Genomic DNA, 27,884 nt, shown 5'->3' on the forward strand with positions numbered 1-27,884 from the left:
AAATACAGTAGAGCACTGTAAATGTATTTTCCTTATGATTTTTTTTTTTTTTAGATTTTATTTATTTGACAGACACAGCGAGAGAGGGAACACAAGCAGGGGGAGCGGGAGAGGGAGAAGCAGGCTTCCCGCAGAGCAGGGAGCCCAATGTGGGGCTCCATCCTAGGACCCTGGGATCATGACCTGAGCCGAAGGCAGATGCTTAATGACTGAGCCACCCAGACGCCCCTATTTTTATTTTTTTTAAAGATTTTATTTATTCATTTGACAGAACAAGCAGTTGGAATGGCAGGCAGAAGCATGCTCCCGCTGAGCAGGTAGCCTGCTGTGGGACTCGATCCGGCATCCTGGGATCATGACCCTGACCGGAAGGCATGTGCTTTACCAACTGAGCCACCCAGGTGCCCATTCGAGCGCAGTCTTTAATGAGAGGATGTGGAAGGGAAGCAAGGACAGTGTTTGACTGGATATACCTTAAGAAGTTATCTGATTTTTGGAAGGCCTATTTGACTGTAATTGTTTGCTCCTAAGTTTTCTCCCATTCCAGTGTAATGACCGTGAATTAAGATGTGGTTTCCTTACAAACACTACTGAGGCATTGGAGACACTTCCCTCTATGGCTTCCCTGTTTAATTTCTTTAACAGTGGAAGCATAGTTGGTAGGACACTACAGGGTTGTTTTGTTTTGTTTTTTCATAGGTAATGTAGAAACTGTCCATTCAGTGTAAGAATGCAAGTCATGATGGTGCAACAATATTCTGTCCCAGAGCCACCCAGTTAAGACAGATGTGTACAGGTCAAAGATCCACACAGCATGTGCATAATTGCAGATCTATACATTCAACTAAATTGTAAAAACAGGAGAATATTTCAACAAGGATGTTGTATTTACACTTACTGTGGGATGTGTTTTCATGCTGCAGTAGACTCATTTCTACTGGTGTGAAAATGCCAGCTTCGTGCAGCATTAAGGAATGCAATTTGACAGTAAGTCTGGTATGACATTATTTATGTAAACATTGAACCACATACAAAATATTTCAGTGTCTGTTACTCTGAAATTGCATAAGAGGGAGGCTCCACTTCAACCTCACAAATTGTTATACCTGAAGATCAAGCTATTATGATTGGGGGTGATAATGGAAATTTTTACTTTATTAGGTATTTTATAAGTTTTTAATTTTAAGATTTATTTGTCAGAGAGAGGGAGAAAGAGAGAGCACAAAAACAGGGGGAGCATCCGGCAGGGGGAGAAGCAGGCTCCCCACTCAACAAGGAGCTTGATATGGGACTCGATCCCAGAACGCTGGGATCATGACCTGAGATAAAGGCAGATGCTTAACGGAATGAGCCACCCAGGCATCTCAAGTCTGTAATTTTAATTTTACAATTAATGATTTGCCTATGTGTATTTGTTTTCTATCAGTTCCATAACCAATTTCAAGTATTTAGGAGCTCCTAAATATATATTTCTGCTGTTATTGAGTCCGAATTTCAGTAAAGTTAAAATCAAGGTTTCATGGGGCGCCTGGTTGGCTCAGTTGGTTAAGCGACTGCCTTCGGCTCAGGTCATGATCCTGGAGTCCCGGGATCGAGTCCCACATCAGGCTCCCTGCTCAGCGGGGAGTCTGCTTCTCCCTCTGACTCTCCTCCCTCTCATGCTCTCTGTCTCTCATTCTCTCTCTCTCAAATAAATAAATAAAATCTTTAAAAAAAAAAATCAAGGTTTCATGAAGCATTGGATCTTCTCAGGAACCTAGGTCAGCAGTCACTTCAGGAGCATTCAGGTTGTTGGCAGAATCCAATTTTTCTCATGGTTTTCACATGATCTCCTTCAAGGTCATACCTTGTGCACGGTATCTCCATGTAGAGAGAAAATGTTGACTCTCACTGTTTACTCAAAATTTTACCTATGGTCCTTTACTACCTATTCAACTGAAAGGAGTACTAGGTATTACATGTAAGTAAGGTTATTGGCATGGGCTGGAATTACAAACTGTTGACAGATTTGAATCAAGTGCAAATCAGAGAATTAATGTGTAGAATTAGTGACCTCCAAATGTACCCCTGCAATTTCCATCACCCCCAGCTTCAACCGTCCTGTCCTTCCTCTCTATCCCCCATTGTGACCTCAATCTCTCCACCTGGGACCTTTAGATTTCCATGAAACCTAACTCTCTCCCTGAAAATGACCCTCCTAGTCTTCTTCATTGCTCTTCTAAGCCCACCAGTAGCATTTTAGACCTCTATACCAATAAACCCATTTTTTGCCTGATTCTAGAGCCCTCAGTCCAAACTTCCTCCATTGTACCAAGAACCTCCAAGCATTCTTTCCTCCTCCTCTATTGTCATTTATCCCCTCCCCACCCCCAAACCCAGTAACTTTAGCCTATTGTCTTTTATGTCCATTGTCCTCAATATCCGAGCCATCATTTATCAGGAGTCCTTAGTTTCCTCATGACCCTGAACCCATTACCCACAACCCTACACTCCCTCTTTCTCATGGGCCCTTTCGTCTACTGATGTCCACTATTCTCCCAGTTCCAATGATCCCCCTCCACCTCATTAACTCTCTATGCCCATTATGTTCCCCAGGCATCATCTGTTCTTTCCACCCTTTATCTCTGGTTGAAACACTGAACACCCCCAGACCTCCATTCACAAGCAACTATCCCCCTTCCACCCCTATGTTCTGTAACGCTTCCTAGGCAGTAAGGTTTGCATGCCTTTTACCCAACCTTGCCTTTAAACTCCCTTTGCCAATTCCTCATCCATCATCCCCTTCCTTCCCATGATTTCCTTCACCCTCTTATTCCCTCAACACACATATCCCTCATGTTCTTAATGTCCCTGCATACACCCACCCCCAACCTTAAAACCCGTAGTGCACTTTAATCCCTCCGGGGCATTTAACCTAATGCCTTTTCATCATGCTGTGTTACATAGCGTGCCTCAATCAAATATGCTCACGTCGAAATCCTCACTACATGTAATTGTAACCTTATTGGGCAGTGGGATCTTTGCAGATTTAATCAAGCTAAAATGAGGTCATACTGGATTCAGGTAAACCCAATTCAATGACTGCTGTCCTACTGAGAAGAGGGAAGTTTATTTTTTATTTTTAAAAAATATTTTGTCAGAGAGAGAGAGAGCACAACCAGGGGGAGTTGCAGGCAGAGGGAGGAGACGGCTCCCGGCTGAGCAAGGATTCCGAAGCCGGACTTGATCCCAGGACCCTGGGATAATGATCTGAGTCGAAGGCAGACAGTTAACCGACTGAGCCACCCGGGCATCAAGAGAAGAGGGAAATATAGACACAGAGTGGTGTGTAAAAAGGAAGGCAGGGACAGAGCGATGCATCTACAAGCCAGGGAAGGTCAAAGATAGCTGACAGTCCTCAGAAGTTAGAAGACAGACTTTTTTTTTTTTTTTAAAGATTTATTCCTTTGAGACAGAGAGCGAGCATGAGCAGGGGGAGAGGCAGGAGGAGAGGGAGAAGCAGGCTCCCTGCTGAGCAAGGAGCCTGATGCAGGGCTGGATCGCAGGACCCTGGGATCATGACCTGAGCGGAACAAAGACAGACGCGTAACCATATGAGCCGCCCAGGCGCCCCGAAAGACTTAATTCTTGAGATAAAGTGTGGCCCTGCCAACAGCTTGGCTTCAGACGTCTCAACACCTCCGGAATTGTGGAACAACAATTCTTCAGGTTTTTTAACCAGCCAGTTGTGAGATTTGTACAGCAGCCCTAAGAAACTATCATGGATCCTGTCCTCTCTTCCCTTGTGGCTCTGTTACCCCAAGCTCCCAAACTCTTGTATTCTCCATTTATTCCCTGGCCCTCATTCTTACCCCACAGTATCACTCCACATCTTCAGGCCATGAATTTCCACCTAAAGTGGCAGTGCTTACTCCTTTCAGCGGCACACATTGTGAATATGGTCCTTGACGATATTATTAAACAATGTAATTAAACACCCTCCCGTAATTCTGGTTTGTTTCCATTTAGTTTATATTAAAGTTTTACCCAAATAAGGCCATATCACTTACTAGACAGTCCATTCTAGAGAAGGTAGGAATTACCTGTGTATTTCAGAGGTACTTTTTCCTACTCACCTATGTCTGTCTCCAGACTGTTTACAGATTCTCAAGCTTCAACATCAGCACCTCCCTGGGTCGCCAGCCTGCTGGCCTTCTTTGCAGACTTCCAACTTGGCAACTCTCAACAATCGTATTAGCAAATTCATTAAAGGAAATCTTCCACTCTGATTTCTATATATTATAAACCTGTATCTATTTCTCTATCTGTGGATCTATAGAAATATGGATAAAAAATATACATAGATATGTGCATGTCCGTTCTATTGATTCTTTGGAGAAAACTAATATAGATTTTAATTCCGCACATTTTCTTCATCCAACATCAGCCTGCTGAACTTAACACTAGTAACACTGTATATCTAATCTGACAGAACGTCCATACCATGTACTTCTTTGAAAAATTATTTTTGTATTATCACAAATACTAAAACAGAGGAGAAAGTTAAATGCCAAATTCCATTTGAAATCTTACGTGTGCGCGCACATACTTGTGTTTAATTAATATTTGAATTTATTTAGTCTTTGGTATTTGTCATTAATACTAGGTCTTCTTATGCAGGGATTTCTTATTTTGGTTCTTTTTAAACAGCTTTATTTGGATATAATTTACATGCCATATAATTTACCCACTGAATGTGTACAATTGACAGCTTTTTAACCAATTCACACATAGGTATAAGCAAACCATTGTCAAACATTTTACCACCACCTAAGAAACTTCATACTCTTTAGCTATCACCACTCTCATCTTAACCTCATACCTAATCTGCTTATTTAACTTTTTTCCAGTTTTCTTCAATATTACTGACATGTAAGTTTAAAAGTGTACAATTTAATGATTTATGTATATATTTTGCAAAACATTTACCACAGTTAACATCCGTTACCTCACAGTTACAATTCTCTGCATGTGTGACAATTTTTAAGAGCTACTCTTTAGCAACTTTCAAATAGGCAATATAGTATTGTTAATTATAGTCAGCATATATTCTAGATGTGCACCTCGTTATCTACTCATCTGACAACAGACACAAGTTATTTCCATGTCTTGCCTATTAGGAGTAATGCTGCTGCATGTTCTTTATTTTTCACATGGTTGTAATTTTTCTAGGTTCGTTCTTGCAACTGACTTCTAGTTTCATGCCACTGTCGTTGAAAAAGATGCTTGGTATGATTTCAATCAAACTTATTAAGACTTGTTTTGTGGCCCAATATATAATCCATACTGGAGAATGTTCCTTGTGCATGTGGTAAGAATATGTTTTTTGCTGTTGTTGGATGGAATGTTGTAAGTCCATCTGCTAAATGTCATTTAAGTCTGATGTTTCCTTATTGATTTTTTGTGCATTATTGAAGGTGCAGTATTGAAGTCTCCTACTATTGTATTGCTGTCTCTTTTTCTGTTCTTGTCTATTAATAGTTGCTTTATATATTTAGGTGCTTTGATGTTGGGTACGTTAAGTATTCCAAAAGTGACCCTTTTGCTGAATTGACTCCTTTATTTTATTTTTTTAGGGAAAGCAGGTTATATTTGAAAAACATAGACTACTACTATATTTATCGAACAAAACTAGTTTTTAGAAGTGACTCATATGCATCCAATCTTTGACCAAATCAACACAACAATGCAGTGCACAGAAGATTATATAGCTCAAAGCGCAAAAGGCAATACACAGAAGTAAATGTCTTCTTAATAAAGATGCTACGTAAATATACAAACCTACAGCTTCACTATAAGCAATTCGTAAGTACACATTAGCCAACTTTTGTGAACAGGAAATGAGTGTTTTGTATTTGGTAAATGCATATATAGTGTATGTATAAAACCTTTACTCACATGTAGTCTAAAAATCAAAGCAGAATGTAAGGTTTTCTTATGTGAAGATGTACATTTCAGAAACAACCCAACTTGAACTAAATCCACTACCAGAAGTATTGCAAAAGTGACCCATACAATGCCTACCATTTGCTTGTAAACAAAGAAAAGCTGCTCAGAAATAGTATCAGGACTCTTACTAAAGGGTATTATGATAACCCTCCTGAAAGGACAAGTTAGTTATTTGGGGGCTTTAAATAGCAGAGAACATTGTAAATTAAATAAAGTGTGAAAAAGTACGCAATGTGTAACAGCCAGAGGTTAGAAACCTGAGTACTGTGGAAAAGATTTATTAGCTTGTGCAAGTCAGTTTTAATAAACTACCAGCTACTTGTTACAGTAAATTACCAAGACTATCATTGCAATGGTACTTTTCCACACACATCCAAATCTGGAAGCAGTCAGTTTTTCTCAAATTGTCATTTAGTGTTTTTTCCCCAACCCTCAAAACACAGAAATAGGTTTTTGAATATCAACTAGCCATTTAGGGGACACATTGAGATACAGAGGTACATAAACAGTGTACAAACCAGAACGCTGGAAATCCTTTTTGCTATTCTGCAAAACATCACATAATTACAAACACTGCTGTGTCTTACTACAGTCTTTGGCTTAACGTCTATTTTGTCTGATGTAAGCATAACTACTCTGATTTCGTTTGGCTTCTTTTGCATGGAACAGCTCTTCCCACACCTGCACTTTCAGTCTGTGTGTGTTCTTAAGGCTGACGTGAGTCCCCTTGAAGGAAAATATACTTGGGTCTTCTGTTTCTTTCCATTCAGCCAGTCTATAACTTTTGATTGGAGAATTTAGTCCCTTTATATTTAAGGTAAGCATTGATACAGGTATGGAGTTACTGTTGTCATTCTTTACATTGTTTCCAGTCTGTTTTAGAATTATTTGCCCTTTCTTATTCATTTGCTCTGTATCTTTGTGATTTGATGATTTTCTATAGGGGTATACTTAAGATTCTTTTTTCCCTATCTACTGTGTATCTACTACAGGTTTTTGCTTTCTGGTTACCATGAGGCTTAAAAGAAGGCATCTTGTAGTGGCTGATTTTAAGTTTTTAACAGCTCAATGTCCATACTAAAACATTCTCAGGCCCGAGGTAACTCAAAAAATATGAATGCACAATTGTATGTCATTTTAGGGAAGAGTTACTTGTTCTCTTTCTGGTATCTGTGCTGATTTCCTCATTTCAACCACATCCACTGACAGTCTCATCTTACAACGATTGCTATTATGAAGGTACATAGTAGTTTACTGGACTGCCATCTCTTTTCCCTTAAAGGCCAATTAGTAAACCATTTTATTTATAATATCCAGGAAGTTTTTTTAGTTTTAATGAATGGGGAATGATATCCTGAACACCTATTTCATGGTAATTTACATTAATGTTATAACCAAGAACATCTCCATTTAGATTTTCCTCGTATACTGTGTATCATACTCTCATTCACCTTCCATGTAAAATTAGATATGCATAAAACCCACCTAAGGGCCTATTGCATCTTTGATGAAGCAACATTCAGCCACATAATTTCACACATCCACTAGGCATAAGTTAATTTTCTAGAGTGGCCTGAGAGTAGATATGCATTGGTATTTACTAGTCACAAATCTCACATAGGGTCAGTATAAAACAAAAGCACATACTGAAATTAATTGTACCTATGCAAAAATCCATCCCTTGTAAATCTTTTTTATTATTTTTCTTTTTTTTAAAGATTTTATTTATTTACTTATTTGACAGAGAGAGACACAGCCAGAGAGGGAACACAAGCAGGGGGAGTGGGAGAGGGAGAAGCAGGCTTCCCGCAGAGCAGGGAGCCCTATGCGGGGCTCGATTCCAGGACCCCGGGATCATGACCTGAACCGAAGGCAGACACTTAACGACCGAGCCACCCAGGCGCCCCCCTTGTAAATCTTTTGAAGCATATGAGCATATACGTCATCTATATGTTTAACTTTGTATTATTCCTTATAATTAAGTATTCTGATGTAGAGTACTGTCTAAACAGAGTAACTGATGCACTGCTTTCTATTGATTTCTGTGACATTTATTGACATTTGATGTTCAATTAAATACATTTCTAAATATTTATGTTTTTGAAGTTACTTTCCTTTCTGTACTCCCTAATGTTTTCTAAAGTGTATATTTAAGAAGGTCTTGGGCGCCTGGGTGGCTCAGTTGGTTAAGCGATTGCCTTCAGCTCAGGTCATGATCCCAGGGTCCTGGGATCGAGTCCTGCATCGGGCTCCAGTCCTGCATCGGGCTCCCTGCTCTGCAGGGAGCCTGCTTCTCCCTCTCCCGCTCCCGCTCCCCCTGCTTGTGTTCCCTCTCTCGCTGTGTCTCTCTCTGTCAAATAAATAAATAAAATCTTTAAAAAAAAAAAAAAGGTCTTTCCTCATTCATACGTTTGTAGGATTTGAATCTAGTGTGCATTTTGGGATACTGATTCAGGATTGAATTCCAGTTAAAGGCATTGCAACTTTTATACTTTACGGCTACTATCCTGTATGATAGCTATGATGTTGAGTATGTGCCTCTAGAGGTTTACCACATCCTCTACTTTTGTAATGTTTCTCATCCATAGGAACTCTCCGATGCTGAGTAAGGCTTATTAAGTACTGTAAGGGGCTTGCCACTTTCATCTTATTTGTAAAATGCTCTCCACAATACATTTTCTGATCAGGAATCATGGTTTACCATTGCTTAAAGTCCTTGCCACATTCTTTACATTTGTTAAGGTTTCTCTCTAGTATGTATTCTGTAATGATTAGTAAGGTGTGACTGCTGTTTAAAGGCCTTGCCACATGCTTTACATTTATAAGGTTTCTCTCCAGTATGAATTCTGTGATGTCGAGTAAGTTTTGAGTGCTGTTTAAAGGCTTTGCCACATTCTTCACATTTATAAGGTTTCTCTCCAGTATGAATTCTGTGATGGTAAGTAAGGCTTGAGTTGTGATTAAAGGCTCTGCCACATTCTTTACATTTGTAGGGTTTCTCTCCAGTATGAATTCTGTTATGACTAATAAGTTGTGAGTGCTGGATAAAGGCCTTGCCACATTCTTTACATTGGTAAGGTTTCTCTCCAGTATGAATTCTGTGATGCTGAGTAAGTGTAGAGTCATGTTTAAAGGCTTTGCCACATTCTTTACATTTATAAGGTTTCTCTCCAGTATGGATTCTGTTATGGTGAATAAGGCTTGAGTGCTGGTTAAAGGCTTTGCCACATTGTTTACATTGGTAAGGTTTCTCTCCAGTATGAATTATGTGATGTTGAGTAAGGTAAGAATGCCTATTAAAGGCCTTCCCACATTCCTCACATTTGTAAGGTTTCTCTCCAGTATGAATTCTGTGATGTCGAATAAGGTGTGAGTGCTGGCTAAAGGCCTTGCCACATTCTTTACATTTATATGGTTTCTCTCTAATATGAATTCTGTGATGACTAATAAGGTGTGAGCGCTGATTAAAGGCCTTGCCACATTCTTTACATTTGTAAGGTTTCTCTCCAGTATGGATTCTGTGATGCTGAGTAAGGCTTGAGTCATGGTTAAAGGCCTTGCCACATTCTTTACATTTATAAGGTTTCTCTCCAGTATGAATTCTGTGATGCTGAGTGAGGCCTGAGTGGTGGTTAAAGGCCTTGCCACATTCTTGACATTTGTAAGGTTTCTCTCCAGTATGGATTCTGTGATGACTAATAAGGTGTGAGCGCTGGATAAAGGCCTTGCCACATTCTTCACATTTGTAAGGTTTCTCTCCATTATGAATTCTGTGATGTTCAGTGAGGCTTGACTGCTGGTTAAAGGCCTTGCCACATTCTTCACATTTGTAAGGTTTCTCTCCAGTATGGATTCGCTTATGTCTATTTACTGATGAGCAGACCTTAAAGGTTTTACCACATTCTTCGCATCTGTACGGTTTCTCTCCAGTATGCATCCCCTGATGTTGAGGTAGTGCTGAGTGCCAGTTAAAGTCCTTGCCACATTCCTTAAAAATGAAACTTTTGTCTCCAGTATGGATTGTCTTAGGTATATTTAGTCTTGATGATTGACTAAACGTGTTCCCAGGTTTTTTACATCCAAATGGGTTTTTTCCCACATGAATTCTCTGATGGTCACCAACACTGGAGGACTGGTTAAGAGCATTCACGCATTTATTATAAGGATTCTCTCCCATATTCATACTCTTATGTATAATAAGGTTAGAGTTTTGATAGAAGACTTTCCCACATTTATTACATTCATAATGGTTTCCTGGAAAATGAGTCCTCAGATGTTTATCAACATTTGAGCTCTGCTTAAATGTTTCCTCAGATTCAATGCATTGAGCAATTCTGCCTCCACTGAAAATGCTCTGGTAATTCTGTAGGGTCGACTCCTTGGTGAAGCAGCTCTCACATGGATCCCACTTAGCACTTTGTTCTTCATTTTTCAATTTCTGATTTTCAGAAATATTTGACTGAACAGTCAATCCAATCCTTTTGTCAGAATGGTTCAAATAATTACTTTCAGCAGGGACTAGGTAACTTTCCAGATTTTCCAAACTTTCTTTCCCTAAATATGTATGTTTGAATACTTGATTTGAGATTTTACTTGCAGAATCACACTGGTTTTTGGAAACAGCTGACTTAAAAAGGGAGGTTTTCCAAAATGTTTTGTATCGTTCACCATTTTGGACAGTGAGATTCTTATTATGGGCAGCTGTCTGAGTCTGGATATGTCCTTCATGATATCTTTGATACCCTTCACTCTTCCCATCATTGTCCCGGTCTATTATTAAGTGTAAATCCTCAATGTCACTATTTTTGTGTCTACCCATTGACACTTTTTGGAAAGAAGCTTCTATGCTCGGCTTTGGCATGAAGCTCTGGATGTCATGTGAAGATATGGCTGAAAGATATCAAATAAGAGAAAAGTAAAATCATTCCACTTACTACTCTCAGATGAATATGCTGACAACTTCTAATATACAACCTGAAAATCAGTCAGAGAACATCAGCAAGATGGCTAGGAAGGAATCATCAGGACTTCATTCCTGCAAGGACACACAAACTTGCAAACATACTGACCACATAGCCTAATATACAGTTCTGTAGTCTTGTCATGCGGGAGCACACATCACTTTCCTATACCTCAAAAAATCAGGAAAAGTCCCATATGGGCCCAAAATTTGCAGATGGGAGGAAATTTAAACATACAACAGAAACGGACAAAATAGGAAATAGCAAAAATAGGAAAATATCAACAATTGGGAGAGTTGGTTTTCAGGAAAGATCAACAAAAATTAACAGACCTTTAACAAAATCAAGAAAGAATGAAAGAAGACCCTCGGTGGCTCAGTTGGTTAAGGATCTGCCTTCAGCTCAGGTCATGATCCCAGGGTCCTGGGATCGGGTCCCGCATGGGGCTCCCTGCTTAAGGGGGAGGCTGCTTCTCCCTCTTCCTCTGCCCCTCCCCCCTGCTTGTGCGCGCGCTCTCTCTCTCCAATAAATAAATAAAATCTTAAAAAAGAAAAAGAATGAAAGAAAACCAACTAAATCCGAAGTGAAGAAGTGAAAGCAGACAGTGTAACTGATACCACAGAAATACAAATAAGCAGTGACAATGGATAATTATATACCAAGAAATAGATACCAAAAATGTGTATAAATTTCAAAAAAGATGTAAGCTACCTGGCAGACCCCATCATGAAGAAATATTTAAAAATTCACAACTGATCTACAACTACTAATTAGATTGAAAAAGTAATTTAAAAACCCAACAAAGAAAAGTCTTGTGCCAGATGAATTCACTGGATAATTCAGAGATTTAATGAGAAAGTACTTCAGATCTCTTCCCACATTTTTAGAGAGTGAACAGAAGGGAGATTATCAAAACACTCTCTGTGACACCACCATTACTAGGTTATCAAAGACAAGGGAAGACACGACAAGCAGAGAAGGCTATAAACTACTACCTGTAGTCATCCAAAGTCCACAATAAAATAAAGCAAACTGAATCAAAAGCACATTTTACCATTTTACAACAAAATTAACAGGAAATTCTGCCTGGAATTTGAGGGTGTTTTAACATATGGAAAACTATAAATTTAAAACTCCACATTAACGAAGATCAAAAATGACCATCAAATTGATACAGAACAAGAGTATGAGCATACTGGACAACGTTTCATTATTAGAAATACTCAGTAAAGTATTTATACTTTATAGAAGGAAACCACCTCAACCTAATAAAGGCCATATATGTATGAAAAGCTGAAATCTAATATATTTAATAGTAAAAGACTGTAAGCTTCTCCTGTATGATCAGAAACAAGGTGATGAAAGGACTTTACCACTTTCAGTCAACGCAGTAAGGGATATTCTAGTCTGAACAAACAGGCAAGAAAAATACATAAATGGAATCCAAACTGGAAAAGAAAATGCAAATTTATCTGTTTACAGATGATATGATCTATACAAAACCCTAAGGAAACCTTATTTTTTTGGTATTTTGTTGGTCATCACTAGCATTATTTATTTTTACTAATTTTTTCAACTAGACACTCCATTTTCAATTTTTTTATGCTATAAATGCTTGAGTTAAGTTGCTTTTTTCAACTTTTTCTCCTTTTTTTTTTTTTCCTTAAAAGTAGGTTCCACACCTAGCATGGAGCCTAATCAGCTCACCCAGTCCTGAACCCAAGACCCTGAGATCAAGACCTAAGCTGAGATCAAGAGTCAGATGCTTAACTGACCGAGCCACCCAGGCACCCCAAACTTTGCTTCTTAACACTTTAAGACCAGGAACTAGAAAAAGAAGAAACTTAGCTGAAATTCAGTAGAGGAAGGAAATAACAAAGAAATATCAGAAATAAATAAACCACAGACTGTAATAAATAATAACATTGAAATTAATGCCCAGATTGTCCAAAAAATAATAAAAAATTTAACTGTATTAACTAAGAATAAAAGAGAAGTCTCAAAACTCAAAATGAGAAATGGAAGAGAAAAAAACACAACAGATAACTACAGAAATATACAGTGTGATAACAGATTGCTATCAACAATCACATACTAACAAATCAGGTGACTTAAAAAACCCGCAGATAATTCGTAAAAATACGTAAGTTACCAAGATTGAAATATGAATCTTAAACCCAAGAAATAGGAGATCTTCTCAAACCATTAGCAAGAATGAAAGTTGAATGTGGAATAAAAAAAACTCCCAACACAGAAAAGCCCAGGACTACATACCTTCATTGGTTAATTCTATCAAACTTAAAAAAAAAAAAAAGAAATTAATGACAATCTTCATCAAAATCTTACAAATAGTGGAATGGAGGGAAAGCATTCAAAATCATTTTATGAGGCCCAGCATTACCCTGGTACCAAAGCAGGATAAACATAATACAAGAACAAAAAAGTCTAGTTTACTCCATGTAGGTGCTGATACACCTACATGGCTTTCTGTTGATGGCCATTTGCATCAGAAATGTTTCTCCATCACAAGCATAGCTACCATCTGGCACAACGCTATTACAATACCACTCAGCATATCCCCTCTGCTGTATCCTTTATCCCCATGACCTCTTAATTCCATAACTGAAAGCCCGTACCTTCCATTCCCCTTTACCCAGTCTGCCCATCATCCCTCTCCGTTCCACTCCAGTAAGCAGCAGTTTGGTTTTCTGTTTTATAATGGGTCTGTTTCTGCTTTTTTTGTTGTTGTTTCTTACCGTGTATGACAATGTGGATAGACCTAGAAAGTATTGTGGTAATTGAGATACGTCAGGCAAAAAAGACAAATACCGTATGATTTCATTTATAGGCGCAATCTAATAAACAAATGAACAAATAAAAGCAGAAACAGACCCATAAATACCCATTTCATTTTGAATAAGGTCCATGAATAATTCCAAGAAGTATAAAAATTCCACATTCCACACATTGTATGATGGAACAAGTTTGCCTATAACAATTTTCCACTGATGGCAGGAGACAGGATTCCCAGACTCAAGTCCAGGGATCTTATGGCTCACGACACATCAAACAGCTTAAGCTTCTTGATCACACTAATTCCACTCGCCAGCTCCCCAGCCCCAGCTGACACAGGTAGATGCTGCACATGCAGTGGGTTTGTGTCCTATCTGTGAGACCCTGAGCACAGCAAACTCCAGTATCTTGAAGGAACATACAGGATACCTTCCTGAACTTTTGCCATAGAAGGAGACATCTCTGTTTTCCTCTACAGTAAACAAATCTGTCCTCTACCCAAGGGCAAGGTATTATCACTATATTCCAAAGCTTTTTAATACACGCACACCAGAGGAAAGACAATTAAGAATAAAAACTTTCAATACCTCTATCCTTAACACATGGAGAAACTTAAAAACCATACAATTCTCTCCCAACAATATCCACCACTCAGTTTGACCCCAGCTTGGCTCCTGCCTAATCTTCCCATATGTACACCATCTCATCAAACTCTAATTAATCTGACACAAGATCTGGGATAAAATCTACTCAATTTGGGTCACCTGGGTAGCTCAGTCGGTTATGTGTCTGACTCTTGATTTTGGCTCATGTCATGATCTCAGGGTCATAGGGTCAGGTCCTTCAACAGACTCCGTGCTCAGTGCGCATCATGAAGTCTGCTTGAGATTTCTCCCTCTCCCCATCCCACCCCCCCCCCCCGTCATGTGCTCACGCTCTCTCTGTAAAATAAATGAAAACTTTAAAAATTTTAAAAATCAGTTTACATCAGGAAACATTTTTCAAGACTGTAATTGGCAAGATACAATGCAGAAGAATTGGGTGAGCTATAGCATTCACTTCTGCACTGTCCCTGTGGGTCCAGGTAAACAAATCCCGGTACCAATGGTGGTCTCCATTAAATTTCTGTAATGAACTTCCTAAGGGAGATGTGTGAAGAACACCTCAACTGTGTGAAAGCATACAATTTACACGTATCTGATGAGAGGATTTTGTACACCTAACCAAGGCAAAGCAGGTCCTGCAAACAGCGGAATCATGGCTCATGACAATAATAGGTCTGAGAATTGGGAAACACATAGGAATTAGGGCAGCGGTGTTCACCACCCATCAACAGGGAATATTATAAAGAGCAACATAGACATAAAAGATGAAGGGGAGGGATGCCTGGGTGGCTCAGTCAGTTAAGCGACTGCCTTCGGCTCGGGTCATGATCGTGGGGTCCTGGGATCGAGTCCCGCATTGGGCTCCCTGCTCAGTGGGGAGCCTACTTCTCCCTCTCCCTCTGCCTGCCGCTCCCCCTGCTTGTTCTCTCTCTCTGACAAATAAATAAATAAAATCTTTAAAAAAAAAAGAAAAAGATGAAGGATTTTGTAAAATCCAACAGAGGTGGTCACAATGTCAAAAATACTTTGGTGGTGGGGCGCCTGGGAGGTTCAGTCGTTGGGCATCTGCCTTCGGCTCAGGTCATGATCTCAGGGTCCTGGGATCGAGCCCCGCATCGGGCTCCCTGCTCAGCGGGAAGCCTGCTTCTCCCTCTCCCACTCCCCCTGCTAGTGTTCCCCCTCTCGCTGTGTCTCTCTCTGTCAAATAAATAAAATCTTAAAAAAAAAAAAAAATACTTTTGGTGGCTCTGAACTTAGATGAAAATCCAGAGGAAATGTTGATCGTGTGACTACAGTTGACCTACTCTTTGTACCTTGAGTGGATGTAAATCACGGGACCACTGGGCTCACAACAAGATTTCAAGGAATAACAACAAATGCTACCTACAGCTAGTGTATGATTTTGAGAAGATATCCACAACAGTATCCAAGATATGTTTTTCTTCATGATCTTTTGCTGCTCATTTGGCAGTGACACACAGACGAAAATTTAAAAGTCAACGTACCTGGAAGCTCTTACTTTAACCTCCCTCCAAACAAGAGTCCACAGGGCTAACATTAATGGTCTTGAAGATAAAGACCCGCATGTACCACAATGGACACACCCCTGGCCACTGTGTAAACATGCCAAAGAAGCATTCATCCAAAATCATAGCAGGAATCTTTTCAGCCAAAAGCTGTCCCTGTGGGCGGGACCCCTTTAGAGACAATGTCTAATGACTTGAGTATACTCATGTGTTAGGCAATAAAGTCTGTAGAAAGGGTTACCCTGCCTCCAGTGAAGGAAGGAGACAGAGAATGGTCAACCAGCTATCGGTTTGCCAAGATTCTAGCTCCAATCTATATAACAAGTAAATGATTGCTATTGCCAAGCTTCTGGAGGCCATTCTGCTATGGGATATAGGAATAATCACTCATCAGAGCAAAGAGGCGCATGGAAGGTTTTGACATGAAAAGTGACACTGGGGGGCACCTGGGTGGCTCAGTTGGTTAAGGGACTGCCTTCGGCTCAGGTCATGATCCTGGAGTCCCTGGATCGAGTCCTGCATCGGGCTCCCTGCTCGGCAGGGAGTCTGCTTCTCCCTCTGACCCTCCCCCCCCATCTCATTCTCTCTCTCAAATAAATAAATAAAATCTTAAAAAAGAAAAGTGACATTGGGTGTATGGTCCTGGGAGATGGCTAAACATCACTAGAGGCAGGAAAAGATGGAGACAAATCACAGAAGTCTGCTCCAAGATTGTGGTGCCATTAATCCACGTGAAGAAATGACTAGTTAAAGCAAATGAAAAGAAAGCACAATATAACATTTTCGGAATACACTTCAATTTGTTATCCATGTGGGGGGAAAAAAGAAAAAGAATAGAAAACCTCAGTCACCACACAAACTAGAGATTGCTTTTTTTCTTAATTTTATTTATTTACTTGAGAGGAGAGAGAGCAAGAGAGCGGGGGCGGGGGGGAGGCAGAGGGAGAGGAAGAAGCAGACTCCCCCCTGAGCAGGGAGCCCAATGCGAGGCTCAATCCCAGGACCTGAGATCATGACCTGAGCCAAAGGCAGACGCTTAACTGACAGAGCCACCCAGATGCCCCTGAGAACATTGATTTTTAATACATTTCTGATCGATATTGTAAAGATAACTATGTTTTTAGAAAAACACAAAAGATTCTATCTGTGGACTTAGTATATGAGAAAATTTATTTTTTGTGTGAAAATTTCTAAAAATGGTAAAAAACACTAACCATAAAGGATAAAATGGCAAACTGGATTACATTAGGAACTTCTCTGCATCACAAGCTCGAGAGATAGAAATAGAGGTAGACCGAGAGAAGAGACAAAGGACTCATTCTCATAATACATACAGAACCACAAAGCCTGAAGAAAAAAATACCAAAACAGAAAAAATAGTCACAGGAACCCACTAGACACTCTGAAAAAGAGATTATCCAAAGGTTAATGCCCAAATCCATAGTAGTAAGAAGTAACAATAACAAAAAAGCAAATAAAACCATGACTTTGTGGGGCGCCTGGGTGGCTCAGTTGGTTAAGCAACTGCCTTCGGCTCAGGTCATGATCCTGGAGTCCCGGGATCGAGTCCCACATCGGGCTCCCTGCTCAGCGGGGAGTCTGCTTCTCCCTCTGCCCCTCCCCCCTCTCATGTGCTCTCTCTCATTCTCTCTCTCTCAAATAAATAAATAAAATCTTAAAAAAAAAAAAAAAAAAACCATGACTTTGTGACATCATGTAACAACAGGAGCCCAAAGTTAAAATCACATAAATTACCGCATTTTGGATAGTATGTCGAGAAACTAGAAACCCCATACACTGCTGGTGGCTGTGAAAATTGGTACAAGTGACTGGGGAAGGGCTTGGTCGTATCTAGTAAAGCTGAACATATATAAACATATTTACCAACAATCCTCCCACATAAATAGCCTGCAGATGCGTGCATGTTCCACCAGAAGACAAATTATAGATCTTACATGCCAGCACTATTCATGACAGTCCTCCACTAAGAACTATCCCCCCTCCCATTAACACTAAAATGATGTAATCATTTGATATTCACACAATGGAATCGTATCAACCCATTCTAATGAAGGATGCACAGTAACATGGAAGAATACAGATCAATTCACAGAGAGAATAAAGGCTAAATACAAGAGTTCCCATTGCCTGACTACATTTATATAAAGTACAAAATGAGGACAGCAATCTCTTGCCCTACACGTTAAGAGAACTTTGGGGCAAGTTACTGGGGAGCTTGAGGGGACGTTTAGAGAACAAATAATATTGTTTCTTGACCTCAATGGCTTACAGAGATGTGATCAGTCTGTGAAATTCCATGGAGCTGTTCACTTATGTTCCGTACGTGTGACTTTACTTTAAAAAATATTCAACATGGGGCGCCTGTCTGGCTCAGTTTGTGGAGCAGGCGAGACTTGATCTAGGGGTTGTGAGTTCGAGCCCTGTGTTGGGGGTAGAGTTTGCTAGGAAATGGGGTCTTAAAAAAAAAAAAAAAAGATGTTGACCTCCTAATCTTAAAAATAAATAAAAATAAAATTAAAAAAAAAAATACTCAAAAGCAAAGAAAGAGATGTATGTGAAAAGTGTCATAAAGTACATATACTGACAAGGTGAAACTAAACGTAGAAAGGACCAGATGTTCAAAGCATGCTTTAATTTCTAGCTAAAGCAATATGGTACTGAGTAGACAATGTTCACAGAAAAAAGAAGGGAATATAGAATTATTTTCTTAAAATGCATATAGGAAAACACAAGAAAAAAATAGGGAGGGTGTTCGGAAAAACATAGAAATGTGGTATATCCAAGTCCTAACATCTCCATTAGTTTTTTTTTTTTTTTTTAAAGATTTCATTTATTAATTTGACAGAGAGAGACACAGCGAGAGAGGGAACACAAGCAGGGGGAGTGGGAGAGGGAGAAGCAGGCTTCCCGCCGAGCAGGGAGCCCGATGTGGGGCTCGATCCCAGGACCCTGGGATCATGACCTGAGCCGAAGGCAGACGCTTAACGACTGAGCCACCCAGGCGCCCCTCCATTAGAGTATTAAACATAAACGAAATGTTCCTGGTAACACTAAACGTTGCTTCAATATATGCCACTGGAATTTTCCTAGAGATAGAACTAAACCATGAGGATGAAATTGAAAAAAAGAAAACAAAACAATCCGTGATAATCAACTGGCATGGTAAAATAAATCTTACTGAATAATCTTTAAAACTAAAGGAGTTTGGGGGCACCTGGGTGGCTCAGTTGGGCGTCTGCCTTCAGCTCAGGTCATGATCCCGGGGTCCTGGGATCAAGCCCCACATCAGGCTCCCTGCTCGGCGGGGAGCCTGCTTCTGCCTCTCCCACTCCCCCTGCTTGTGTTCCCTCTCTCGCTGTGTCTCTCTCTGTCAAAAAAATAAAATCTTAAAAAAAAAAAAAAACTAAGGGAGTTTGTCACTATTATTAGTAGTGTTATTTTTCAAGATCTAAATGTACATGATTTCGTCTACAGCCATACCACCCTGAACACACCCGATCGTGTCTAAATGTACACGATTTCAATAATGTATTTCATGGACTCAAATATATAAACATATGCATATGTACATAGGGAAACATTTATTTTTAGCCCATGAGATGTAACAAATTTTATCAGAGGGTTGACATCACATTTAGAATTCTTATTTTCATTTTTAAGTGTCTAACTTTCAGAAATATTTGATTGCTTGATTAATCCAATTTTATATTTGAAATGGTTTGAATGATAACTTTCAGCATGGGCTAGGTGACTTTCCATAATTAACAAATGTCCTTTCAGAAAATCTGTATGTTTAAAAAATGGATTTGGGTCCTTGCATTCAAAGACATCGTTCTGCAAACATAACTGACTTAAGGTGGGGTTCTCCCCCAATTGCTTTATATCCTTTATCTCTTCTGGCAGTAAAAATTTCATGATGGGTATTTGTCCCAGTTTGGTTATATCTATTATGACATCCTCCCTGCCCTTCACTACCCCCCCATCACCTTCCCAGTCATTCATTAAGTATAAATACTCAGAACCATTGCTTCCACATCTTCCCATATCGTTCCATGGAATGAATCTTCTTTGCTTGTCTTTACCAACAAGCTTAAGGTGTTATGGAAAGACACAACTAAAAGATTTAAAATAAGCTATCCCACTTACTGAACTCACATATATGCATATATGTTAAAATGCTATATATGTTAAAATGCTAATGTGCAAAATTAATACCCATCCTAGGACAGCAACAGAATGGAGAAATAGGAAGCATCAGGACTTTGCACCCCCGTGGAGACAAAAATAGACTAAATTACCTTTTAGAATGTTCCAGAAGCCAGTTAGGAGAACACAGCACCCCCAGGCAAGTACAAAGGAAGAGCCTCATCAAAGAGACAAGGAAAGCTTGTGATACTTGCCCACAATAGCCATTCACCCTCCTAGACACTCCATGGCAACACGGTGAGAAAACTCTTACCTCTCCTCAGGAGAGAACAAATGAGTTGCCTATATGGTCATGATCTGGGTTCTTTTCAGCTGCCTATGGGACTTGCTTCTGTCATGCCTGACATGGGACACAGAGGGAATAAGAGCACCCTCTGGATGCAGTGTGCTGGCTGCTCAGACAAACGGTGAGCCTTTGTTCAAACAATGAAGAGACTCCAGAGCTGAAGACGGAGAGAGGAAGGTATCATGCGTTCTAAAGAAGTAACCCCACTTTCTTAAACTGGGAAATTACGAAAACTCAGACAAGACAAATGCCCAGAACATGCGTGACAGGCCCCAGAATTACTCTTATTTGTGTACTCCTAAAGAAAGCAAGTCCGGGCACCTGAGGGGCTCAGTCGTTAAGCGTCTGCCTTCGGCTCAGGTCATGATCTCAGGGTCCTGGGATCGAGCCCCGCATCGGGCTCCCTGCTCCTTGGGAGCCTGCTTCTCCCTCTGCCTCTCTCTCTGTCTCTCATGAATAAATGAATAAAATCTTAAAAAAAAAAAAAAGAAAGCAAGTCCATAATTCTGGGCCCACAGGCTGTTTTTTAAATTACCAAGTATCAACAGAAGTTCACAAGGCATACAAAGAAATAGAAATATGTGTTCCAATCAGAGGAATGAAATAAATCTCCAAAACTGGCCCTAAGTTAATAAGAATTATTAATTGTCAACAAACAATTAATTGCCTGACAAAGAATTCTAATAACCATCATAAAGATGCTCATGGAGGAAGAAGAGAAAACAGGTTAACTAAGTGGTATCAGGAAAACTATGCATGACCAAAATGTAAACTCAGAGACAGGAAGTATAATAATGAACTAGAAATTGGGAGCTGGGGCGCCTGGTGGCTCAGATGGTTAAGCGTCTGCCTTCGGCCCAGGTCATGATCCCAGGGTCCTGGGATCGAGCCCCACATCGGGCTCCTGGCTCAGCAGGGGGCCTGCTTCTCTCTCTCCCTCTGCCTCTCTCCCTGCTCATGCTCTCGCTCTCTCTCTCTCTCTCTGTATCTCTGTGTCTCAAATGAATAAATAAAATCTTAAAAAAAAAAAAAAAAGTGGGAGCTGAAGAGAACAATCACCGAATTTGAAAACACACGAAGTTGACAGCAAACGACTTGATCAAGTAGAAAAAGAATCAGACAACGTAAAGACCCCTTGTTTTAAATTCTATGTTGAGAGGAGCAAAGAAATATGTGGGAAAGGAAGGATTCTAAGGGGTTGTTGGGACACCAACAAGTGGTCCAATATGTACACTAAGGGGACCCCATAAGGAGAGAGTGACATATGGGGAACAAAGACACAAATTCATCCTCTGGTAAATTCTAAATAGGCTAAATCAAGACATGAACACAGTGATACGTTAAAATTAACTTATCAAAAATCACAGGTGTGGGGCACCAGGTCAGCTCAGTCGGTTAAGCGCCTGCCTTCAGCTCAGGTCATGATCCCAGGGTCCTGGAATCGAGTCCCACGGGGCAGGGAGCCTGCTTCTCCCTCTGCCTCCCCCTCTCTCTCTCTCATGAATAAATAAAGAAAATCTTAAAAAAGAAAATATGGGGATTTTACTAATTATCTACCTCACTTCTTATAAAGCACATGCCCATGTCATATCAGAAATTTTGATCTAAAACATGAGAGGAATCTCTCATGTTAACTAATAAGAAAGTGAAAACAACACATGACAAAGTCAAAAGAATACAAAATTATAAAATGATCCAATTACTAAGAAATAAGGCAACAACTGAGAATTTAATATAGGATGTGAGTTCTAAGGTTCTAAGATCTAAATGTTCTAGTTCCCCTGTGGCATTAATTCAGGTAGGAATTCTAGGATACAAATAGATGCATTACATTATTTCACCATTGAGGAATGGAAAACACAGTGATAATTCCTAATTTCAGTTCACAGACAAAAAATTAACTTTTGAAGTGAAATAAAGGATTAGATTTTCTTATTTTAGGGAAGTGCTTTATCATCTGATAAATTACTGAGTCTCAATTTTGTACAATTAAAATTAAACCTTCCATAACACTGGAAAGCATAAAACAGAAAACATGGGATGTCTGTCATCAGTGTTCCTGGGATTTCTACACCAAACCCCAATATGCCTACAACCACCCTGACACTCTTCACACGAGGCAAACAGAACTTACGAAGGGCTTAACACTAAGGTCCTCAGAAATAGGGAGATTTTCCCAGGGCCCTCACAGCTATGGAGACGTTCTTAGACAATGGAGGCCCTCCCACTCCCAGGAGAGTCCCCTGGCCCTCCCTGTGGATGTGATGGACCATCACTGGAGCTGAAGGAGAATCCTTAGAGAATGTAAGAGCTTGATAATGTTGGATAGCAGGTATCTCTTGGTGAGAGGGAGAAAAATAGGTTTCTCAAGATTTCCATTCAAGGAGAGCTACTCAAACCACATTTGAAGGTCATTGTCCTCCTTCACATTTGGACCTCACCTCTGTCATCTGCTTCATTCATTTCCACCTACCTCGGTGGATGGCTACTGTCTTCTTTCTCTTCACATCCCAAAGCTCCTTCTTTTGCTCCAAAAAGATGACCAGGTCTGGCTTTGACACAATGAGACCTGGTTATTAGAAAAAAAGGAATGAATAGGAGTATTGCTGGAGATTTTCAATCCAATATCGTGCTCAATACAGAAGACAGGACATTTGTAGCATCTAAAAATGACTTCCCAAATGCTCTTGATCAACAGCCCCTTTAGAAGACACAGAAGAGATTTCCAATGTTCACATCCTGACCTCCACCTCCAAGTACTAGACAGTAGTGAGTGGAAATTGGAGAAGAAGATGTGGGCAGTACCATTTTTTGCCACTCGCTGTTTAGAATCGCCACTCATCTACAGAAATGATGATGTTCCCTTAAGGAAGGAGACAGTAACGCTGAAAAGGAAGCATCAGGAAGATTTTTCTCTACATCTACAAACCCCTACTTATTTCCCTTATTGCCTGGATCTGAATTCCCAACATTCAAAGAGGAATCTTCTAATACACAGTCTTCAAAGGAAGGAACAAAACCCTGAGTGTGGTCTGGGAAATCTGGAAGGAGTTATTCTCACCCAGGAAGAGGAGGTGTCCGTAGTTCTCTAACATCACATCCCTGTACAATTCCCGCTGAGTGTGGTTCAGGCATCCCCACTCCTCCTGCGAGAATTCGATGGCCACATCCCTGAATGTCAGCAGTCCCTGCAATAAATACCACAGTGACCAAGTGGCCATTGGTAGAGTTCACAATGGTCCCTAAGATGAAAGAACAAGTTAATGTCACCAGCTAGACCCACGACCTGACCTGAACTTCCCTGCTTACCTGCTAGTACCCTCCGACCTTTGTCCCACATTTTACTTAACCTCGTTTCCACCTTATCTTTTCCTTTATTCAAACCTGTGCAGAGCGTCCTTCCAGGGAAAGAGAAACTACCCAACAAAGGGTACTGACTGCTCTGAGGAAGAGCTTGGGCTGGCCCAGTTTGAGCTTAATCCCCATGACCCCTAAGCAGATGGACCACGGAGTAACCCATGGAGTCATCTACAGTTCCTTTTATCTCATTGTAATATTAAAATCTCCACCGGAGGAGGAGCACAAAGCTCATTTACATAACATACGAAGCATGTAGTGAAGTGTTTTTTTTTTTTTAAGATTTTATTTATTGGGGCGCCTGGGTGGCTCAGTCGCTAAACATCTGCCTTCGGCTCAGGTCATGATCCCGGGGTCCTGGGATCGAGCCCCACATCGGGCTCCCTGCTCGGTGGGAAGCCTGCTTCTCCTTCTCCCACTCCCCCTGCTTGTGTTCCCTCTCTCACTGTCTCTCTGTCAAATAAATAAAAAATCTTAAAAAAAAAAAAAAATCGGGGCGCCTGAGTGGTTCAGTTGTTGAGCGTCTGCCTTCGGCTCAGGTCATGGTCCCAGGGTCCTGGGATCGAGTCCCGCATCAGGCTCCCTGCTCGGCGGGAAGCCTGCTTCTCCCTCTCCCACTCCCCGTTTGTGTTCCCTCTCTCGCTGTGTCTTTCTCTGTCAAATAAATAAAATCTTAAAAAAAAAAAAAAAATATATATATATATATATATAATATTACTCTAAGAGAGCAAACACATTGTTCTTCTATTATTATGAGATTTTGTCACACATCTAGTAACACGGAAGGGATCAGGCTTTCACACTGGTTGTCTGACCTAGAGTCGATCTAAAATGACACACAGGTCAATATACAGAAAGGACTCTAAAGCATATTCATAGCAGGTGTCAAACCTGAGAAGAATGAGGGAAACAAGAAGGGATCCACACAACACTCATGTACCTTTTCACATTTCATGCACACATCCATACATTCAAAAAGTAGATATATACACATGAAAAGTTACAGAGTACAGAACTGTCATGGTGACTAAAGAAACATTTCAAAGACATGACACTTCTAAAGCTCTTTCTGGATAATGATGCTTCTTTTATTCACTCTCTCAACACAAACACATTGAATGATATAAATAAAAGAGGTATTATTTCTAAGTCGACTATGATGAGGGCTAGAAGCAGAAGAAGGTTCACTGTTAAGCCAGAACGCCGACCTAGAGCCCGCATACTAGTAAGGAGTAAATAAAGGCTGGTAGCTACGTTCTTAAAGGGTCTTTTGACTGCCTGTACCTCTCACGGAAAGTATCGAACTGAATAAGCACCACAGAAATCTTGCAAAAGTAGTTTTACAAGTAGAGGTTCAAAGAAACACTTATGATCTAATACTCCCTGCATGTCCCCGGCCCCTTGCACACTCTGCATGTAACTACCAGCTTCCAGCAGGCTGAAGTGCATCTTTTTCTGCCCACAGGTCCTGTCCCCATGGTTCTTAAATAAAATTACTAACTGGTGCCTTTAAAGGTATCAAGATTTCCTTCTTGACTGTTGTGCTCACTAACCGCACAACATGGTGTTTCACTGAAAACTCTCGTTTCAATCATCGTTTGTGCGCTGTATTATTTCATGATTTTAAGACACTCAAACTTATGTTAATTATGTGATTCTTGTTTTCTTTTTCTGAAAATACAAAGAAGTAAAGAGTATATTTGCGGGGCGACTGGGTGGCTCAGTCGTTAAGCGTCTGCCTTCGGCTCAGGTCATGATCCCAGGGTCCTGGGATCGAGCCCCGCATCGGGCTCCCTGCTCAGCGGGAGGCCTGCTTCTCCTCTCCCTCTGCCTGCCACACCCCCTGCTTGGGCTCGCTCTCTCTCTATGTCAAATAAATAAAATCTTTAAATTAAAAAAAAAAAAAGAGTATGTTTGTGACATGAGTGTGGAACAAAATAAAAACCTATGGGATTGAGGTCTGGCTGATTTAGAACCTCCAGTCCCAGAAGTCACTCTCTCTAGCACACAAAGGTGAGAGTCTTCAATGTCCAGTGAAAACTGATGTGATGTGGGCCAGGAGCCCAAGGTCAAGAAAAGAATTATTGAGATATCATCAGTGCAAAATCTGTTTTTTTGTTGTTTAAGAAGGCTCTACGCCTGGGCGCCTGGGTGGCTCAGTTGGTTAAGCGACTGCCTTCGGCTCAGGTCATGATCCTGGAGTCCCTGGATCGAGTCCCGCATCGGGCTCCCTGCTCGGCAGGGAGTCTGCTTCTCCCTCTGACCCTCCTCCCTCTCATGTGCTCTCTCTCTCCTCTCATCCTCTCTCTCAAATAAATAAATAAAATCTTAAAAAAAAAAAAGAAAAAAAAAAAGAAGGCTCTACGCCCAGGGTGGAGCGCAACGTGAAGAAGCTGGAACTCAAGACCCTGAGATCAAGAGCTAAGCTGAGATCAAGACTCGACTTAACCCAATGAGCCACTAAGATGTCCCGCAAAAACCTGTTTTTAGTAAAGCTTAGGGACAGGGCCCGTGGGCAGAAAGAGCTGCAGTGTGATTGTGAGGAGCCACTGCCTGTACAGTTTTAAGTTAGTGAGGGGACAGATGAAATTTGAAAAGGGATTTTCATAAGGTCTGGCTTTTGTCAGGCTAAGGTTGCTTTCTGTCTCTGGCTGCAAGTAGTAAGGAAATTTCACTTTATCCACATTTCTTTTGCCTTTGTTCTCCTCAGCAGAAACTACAAGTGAACAGAAACTCAGAAGTCTCTGGTTTAAATGGGATGGTTTCTGCACATCGCTCGGTAAACCCATCTAAGATCCTTACAAATGATAAGGGGTGGGGGGATATGAACAATACAGGGGAGAAATCTGGCAGAGAGCCCCAAGCCAATAAAAGGTAACATTAGCTGTAAGGAGAAAAAAATGTTATCAGGGCCTAATGATGTGGGAAAGAAAGGAGTAAAATTATTACATTTCCTTACTACCTACAGCCCACTGACAAGTCCTTGAAACAGGAAGAGTGACATTCCTCTAGGGACTCAACTGCCTGGATGGTGATACTTGGCTACTGGCAAAAGGCAATCTTAGCCCAACCCCCAAGACGCTGTGAGCCTACTTTAACATATAAAAATTGCTTTGGGGGGCGCCTGGGTGGCTCAGTCGTTAGGCGTCTGCCTTCCGCTCAGATCATGATCCCAGGGTCCTGGGATCCAGCCCTGCAAAAAGGCTCCCTGCTCGGCGGGAAGCCTGCTTCTCCCTCTCCCAATCCCCCTGCTTGTGTTCCCTCTCTCACTGCGTCTCTCTCCGTCAAAAGATAAATAAAATCTTTAAAAAAAATCTTAAAAAATAAAATCTTAAAATAAAATCTTAAAAAAAAAAAAAACTTTAAAAATTGCTTTGGAAACTTTATCTCTAACCGCCCCCCCGATACCTGTTGGCACTCATTCCCCAAGCATATGACCCACTGATATCCACCGGAAGGGTCTCATGACTTAGGTTTTATTAGACAGTAATAAACGACGTTTTCCTAACAACAGCCAGCCCCCTCAAGGTCCTGGAAACCTTGCTTCCAAAATTCCTTAGGGACCAATGCTATCCCTAACCCCCTCCCAACTTGAAAGTGTATAATGGGCCACTCCTCATGACCCCGGGGCAGCTCTCTCTGCCCACAGGTCCCGTCCCCGTGCTTTAATAAAACCACCTTTTTGCACCAAAGATGGGTCAGCTTGGCCACTGGCTTCGAACCGTAGTGTCTTTCCTACATCACCTAAGGCACACTGAAGGAACTATTATTACTGCTGTGTTCTCCTGGCCCCCAAACAGTATATCAGAATATAAATCGAATGATGAGAGAACAGTTGACTTATGCAAACTCCGATCACGTACAGTTTCCATGCCCTGTAATATCTAGTACTTTTTAAACAGAATACCTTTTTTCACATTCTAAAGAGGAAGAGTCACCCTTTTTCCAGAACATTCAGAGTTGGTCTGGTCCTCAATTCATGCTGGGTATCTGTGCATTCTTAATCCTGGTCTACACAGAGCTGATAAACCAGTTGGGGCCTAAATGGGAATTGGCTTCCTTCACTGATATCCCAGGACCGGAGCCCATCAGCCATAGGCGTCTTGGACTCGACACTTTCCCCTGGGAAACGATCACCAAG

General features: G+C 40.7%; 2 protein-coding genes across 41 annotated transcripts in view; both read right to left on the reverse strand.

Annotated features, from left to right (window-relative positions):
• Nucleotides 1-27,884, reverse strand: part of LOC123856141 (KRAB domain-containing protein 5-like) — a 119,853-nt gene that overhangs the window by 68,861 nt on the left and 23,108 nt on the right. For 25 of the 40 annotated variants that reach the window (XM_064581836.1, XM_064581842.1, XM_064581845.1 and 22 more), the window contains 2 exons: nucleotides 23,448-23,574; nucleotides 22,860-22,955 (listed from right to left, as the gene is read on the reverse strand). In XM_064581836.1, coding sequence (XP_064437906.1) covers nucleotides 22,860-22,955; nucleotides 23,448-23,574 — 223 coding nt within the window. Of the gene's footprint in view, nucleotides 1-10,738; nucleotides 10,879-22,859; nucleotides 22,956-23,447; nucleotides 23,575-27,884 lie in introns of those variants that run through there. The other 15 variants (XM_064581865.1, XM_064581866.1, XM_064581846.1 and 12 more) reach the window with 2 other exon arrangements.
• LOC135362888 (zinc finger protein 678-like) lies at nucleotides 8,367-10,849 on the reverse strand. Its single transcript, XM_064581755.1, is given in 2 exon segments — nucleotides 8,367-8,727; nucleotides 8,729-10,849. Coding segments are annotated over 2 exon segments (2,358 nt in total). The 3' UTR covers nucleotides 8,367-8,490.

Source organism: Mirounga angustirostris, unplaced genomic scaffold (genome assembly GCF_029215605.1).
Source record: "Mirounga angustirostris isolate CCGP_5_RB_7025 unplaced genomic scaffold, mMirAng1.0.hap1 SCAF_16, whole genome shotgun sequence".
Lineage (NCBI taxonomy): Eukaryota > Metazoa > Chordata > Mammalia > Carnivora > Phocidae > Mirounga > Mirounga angustirostris.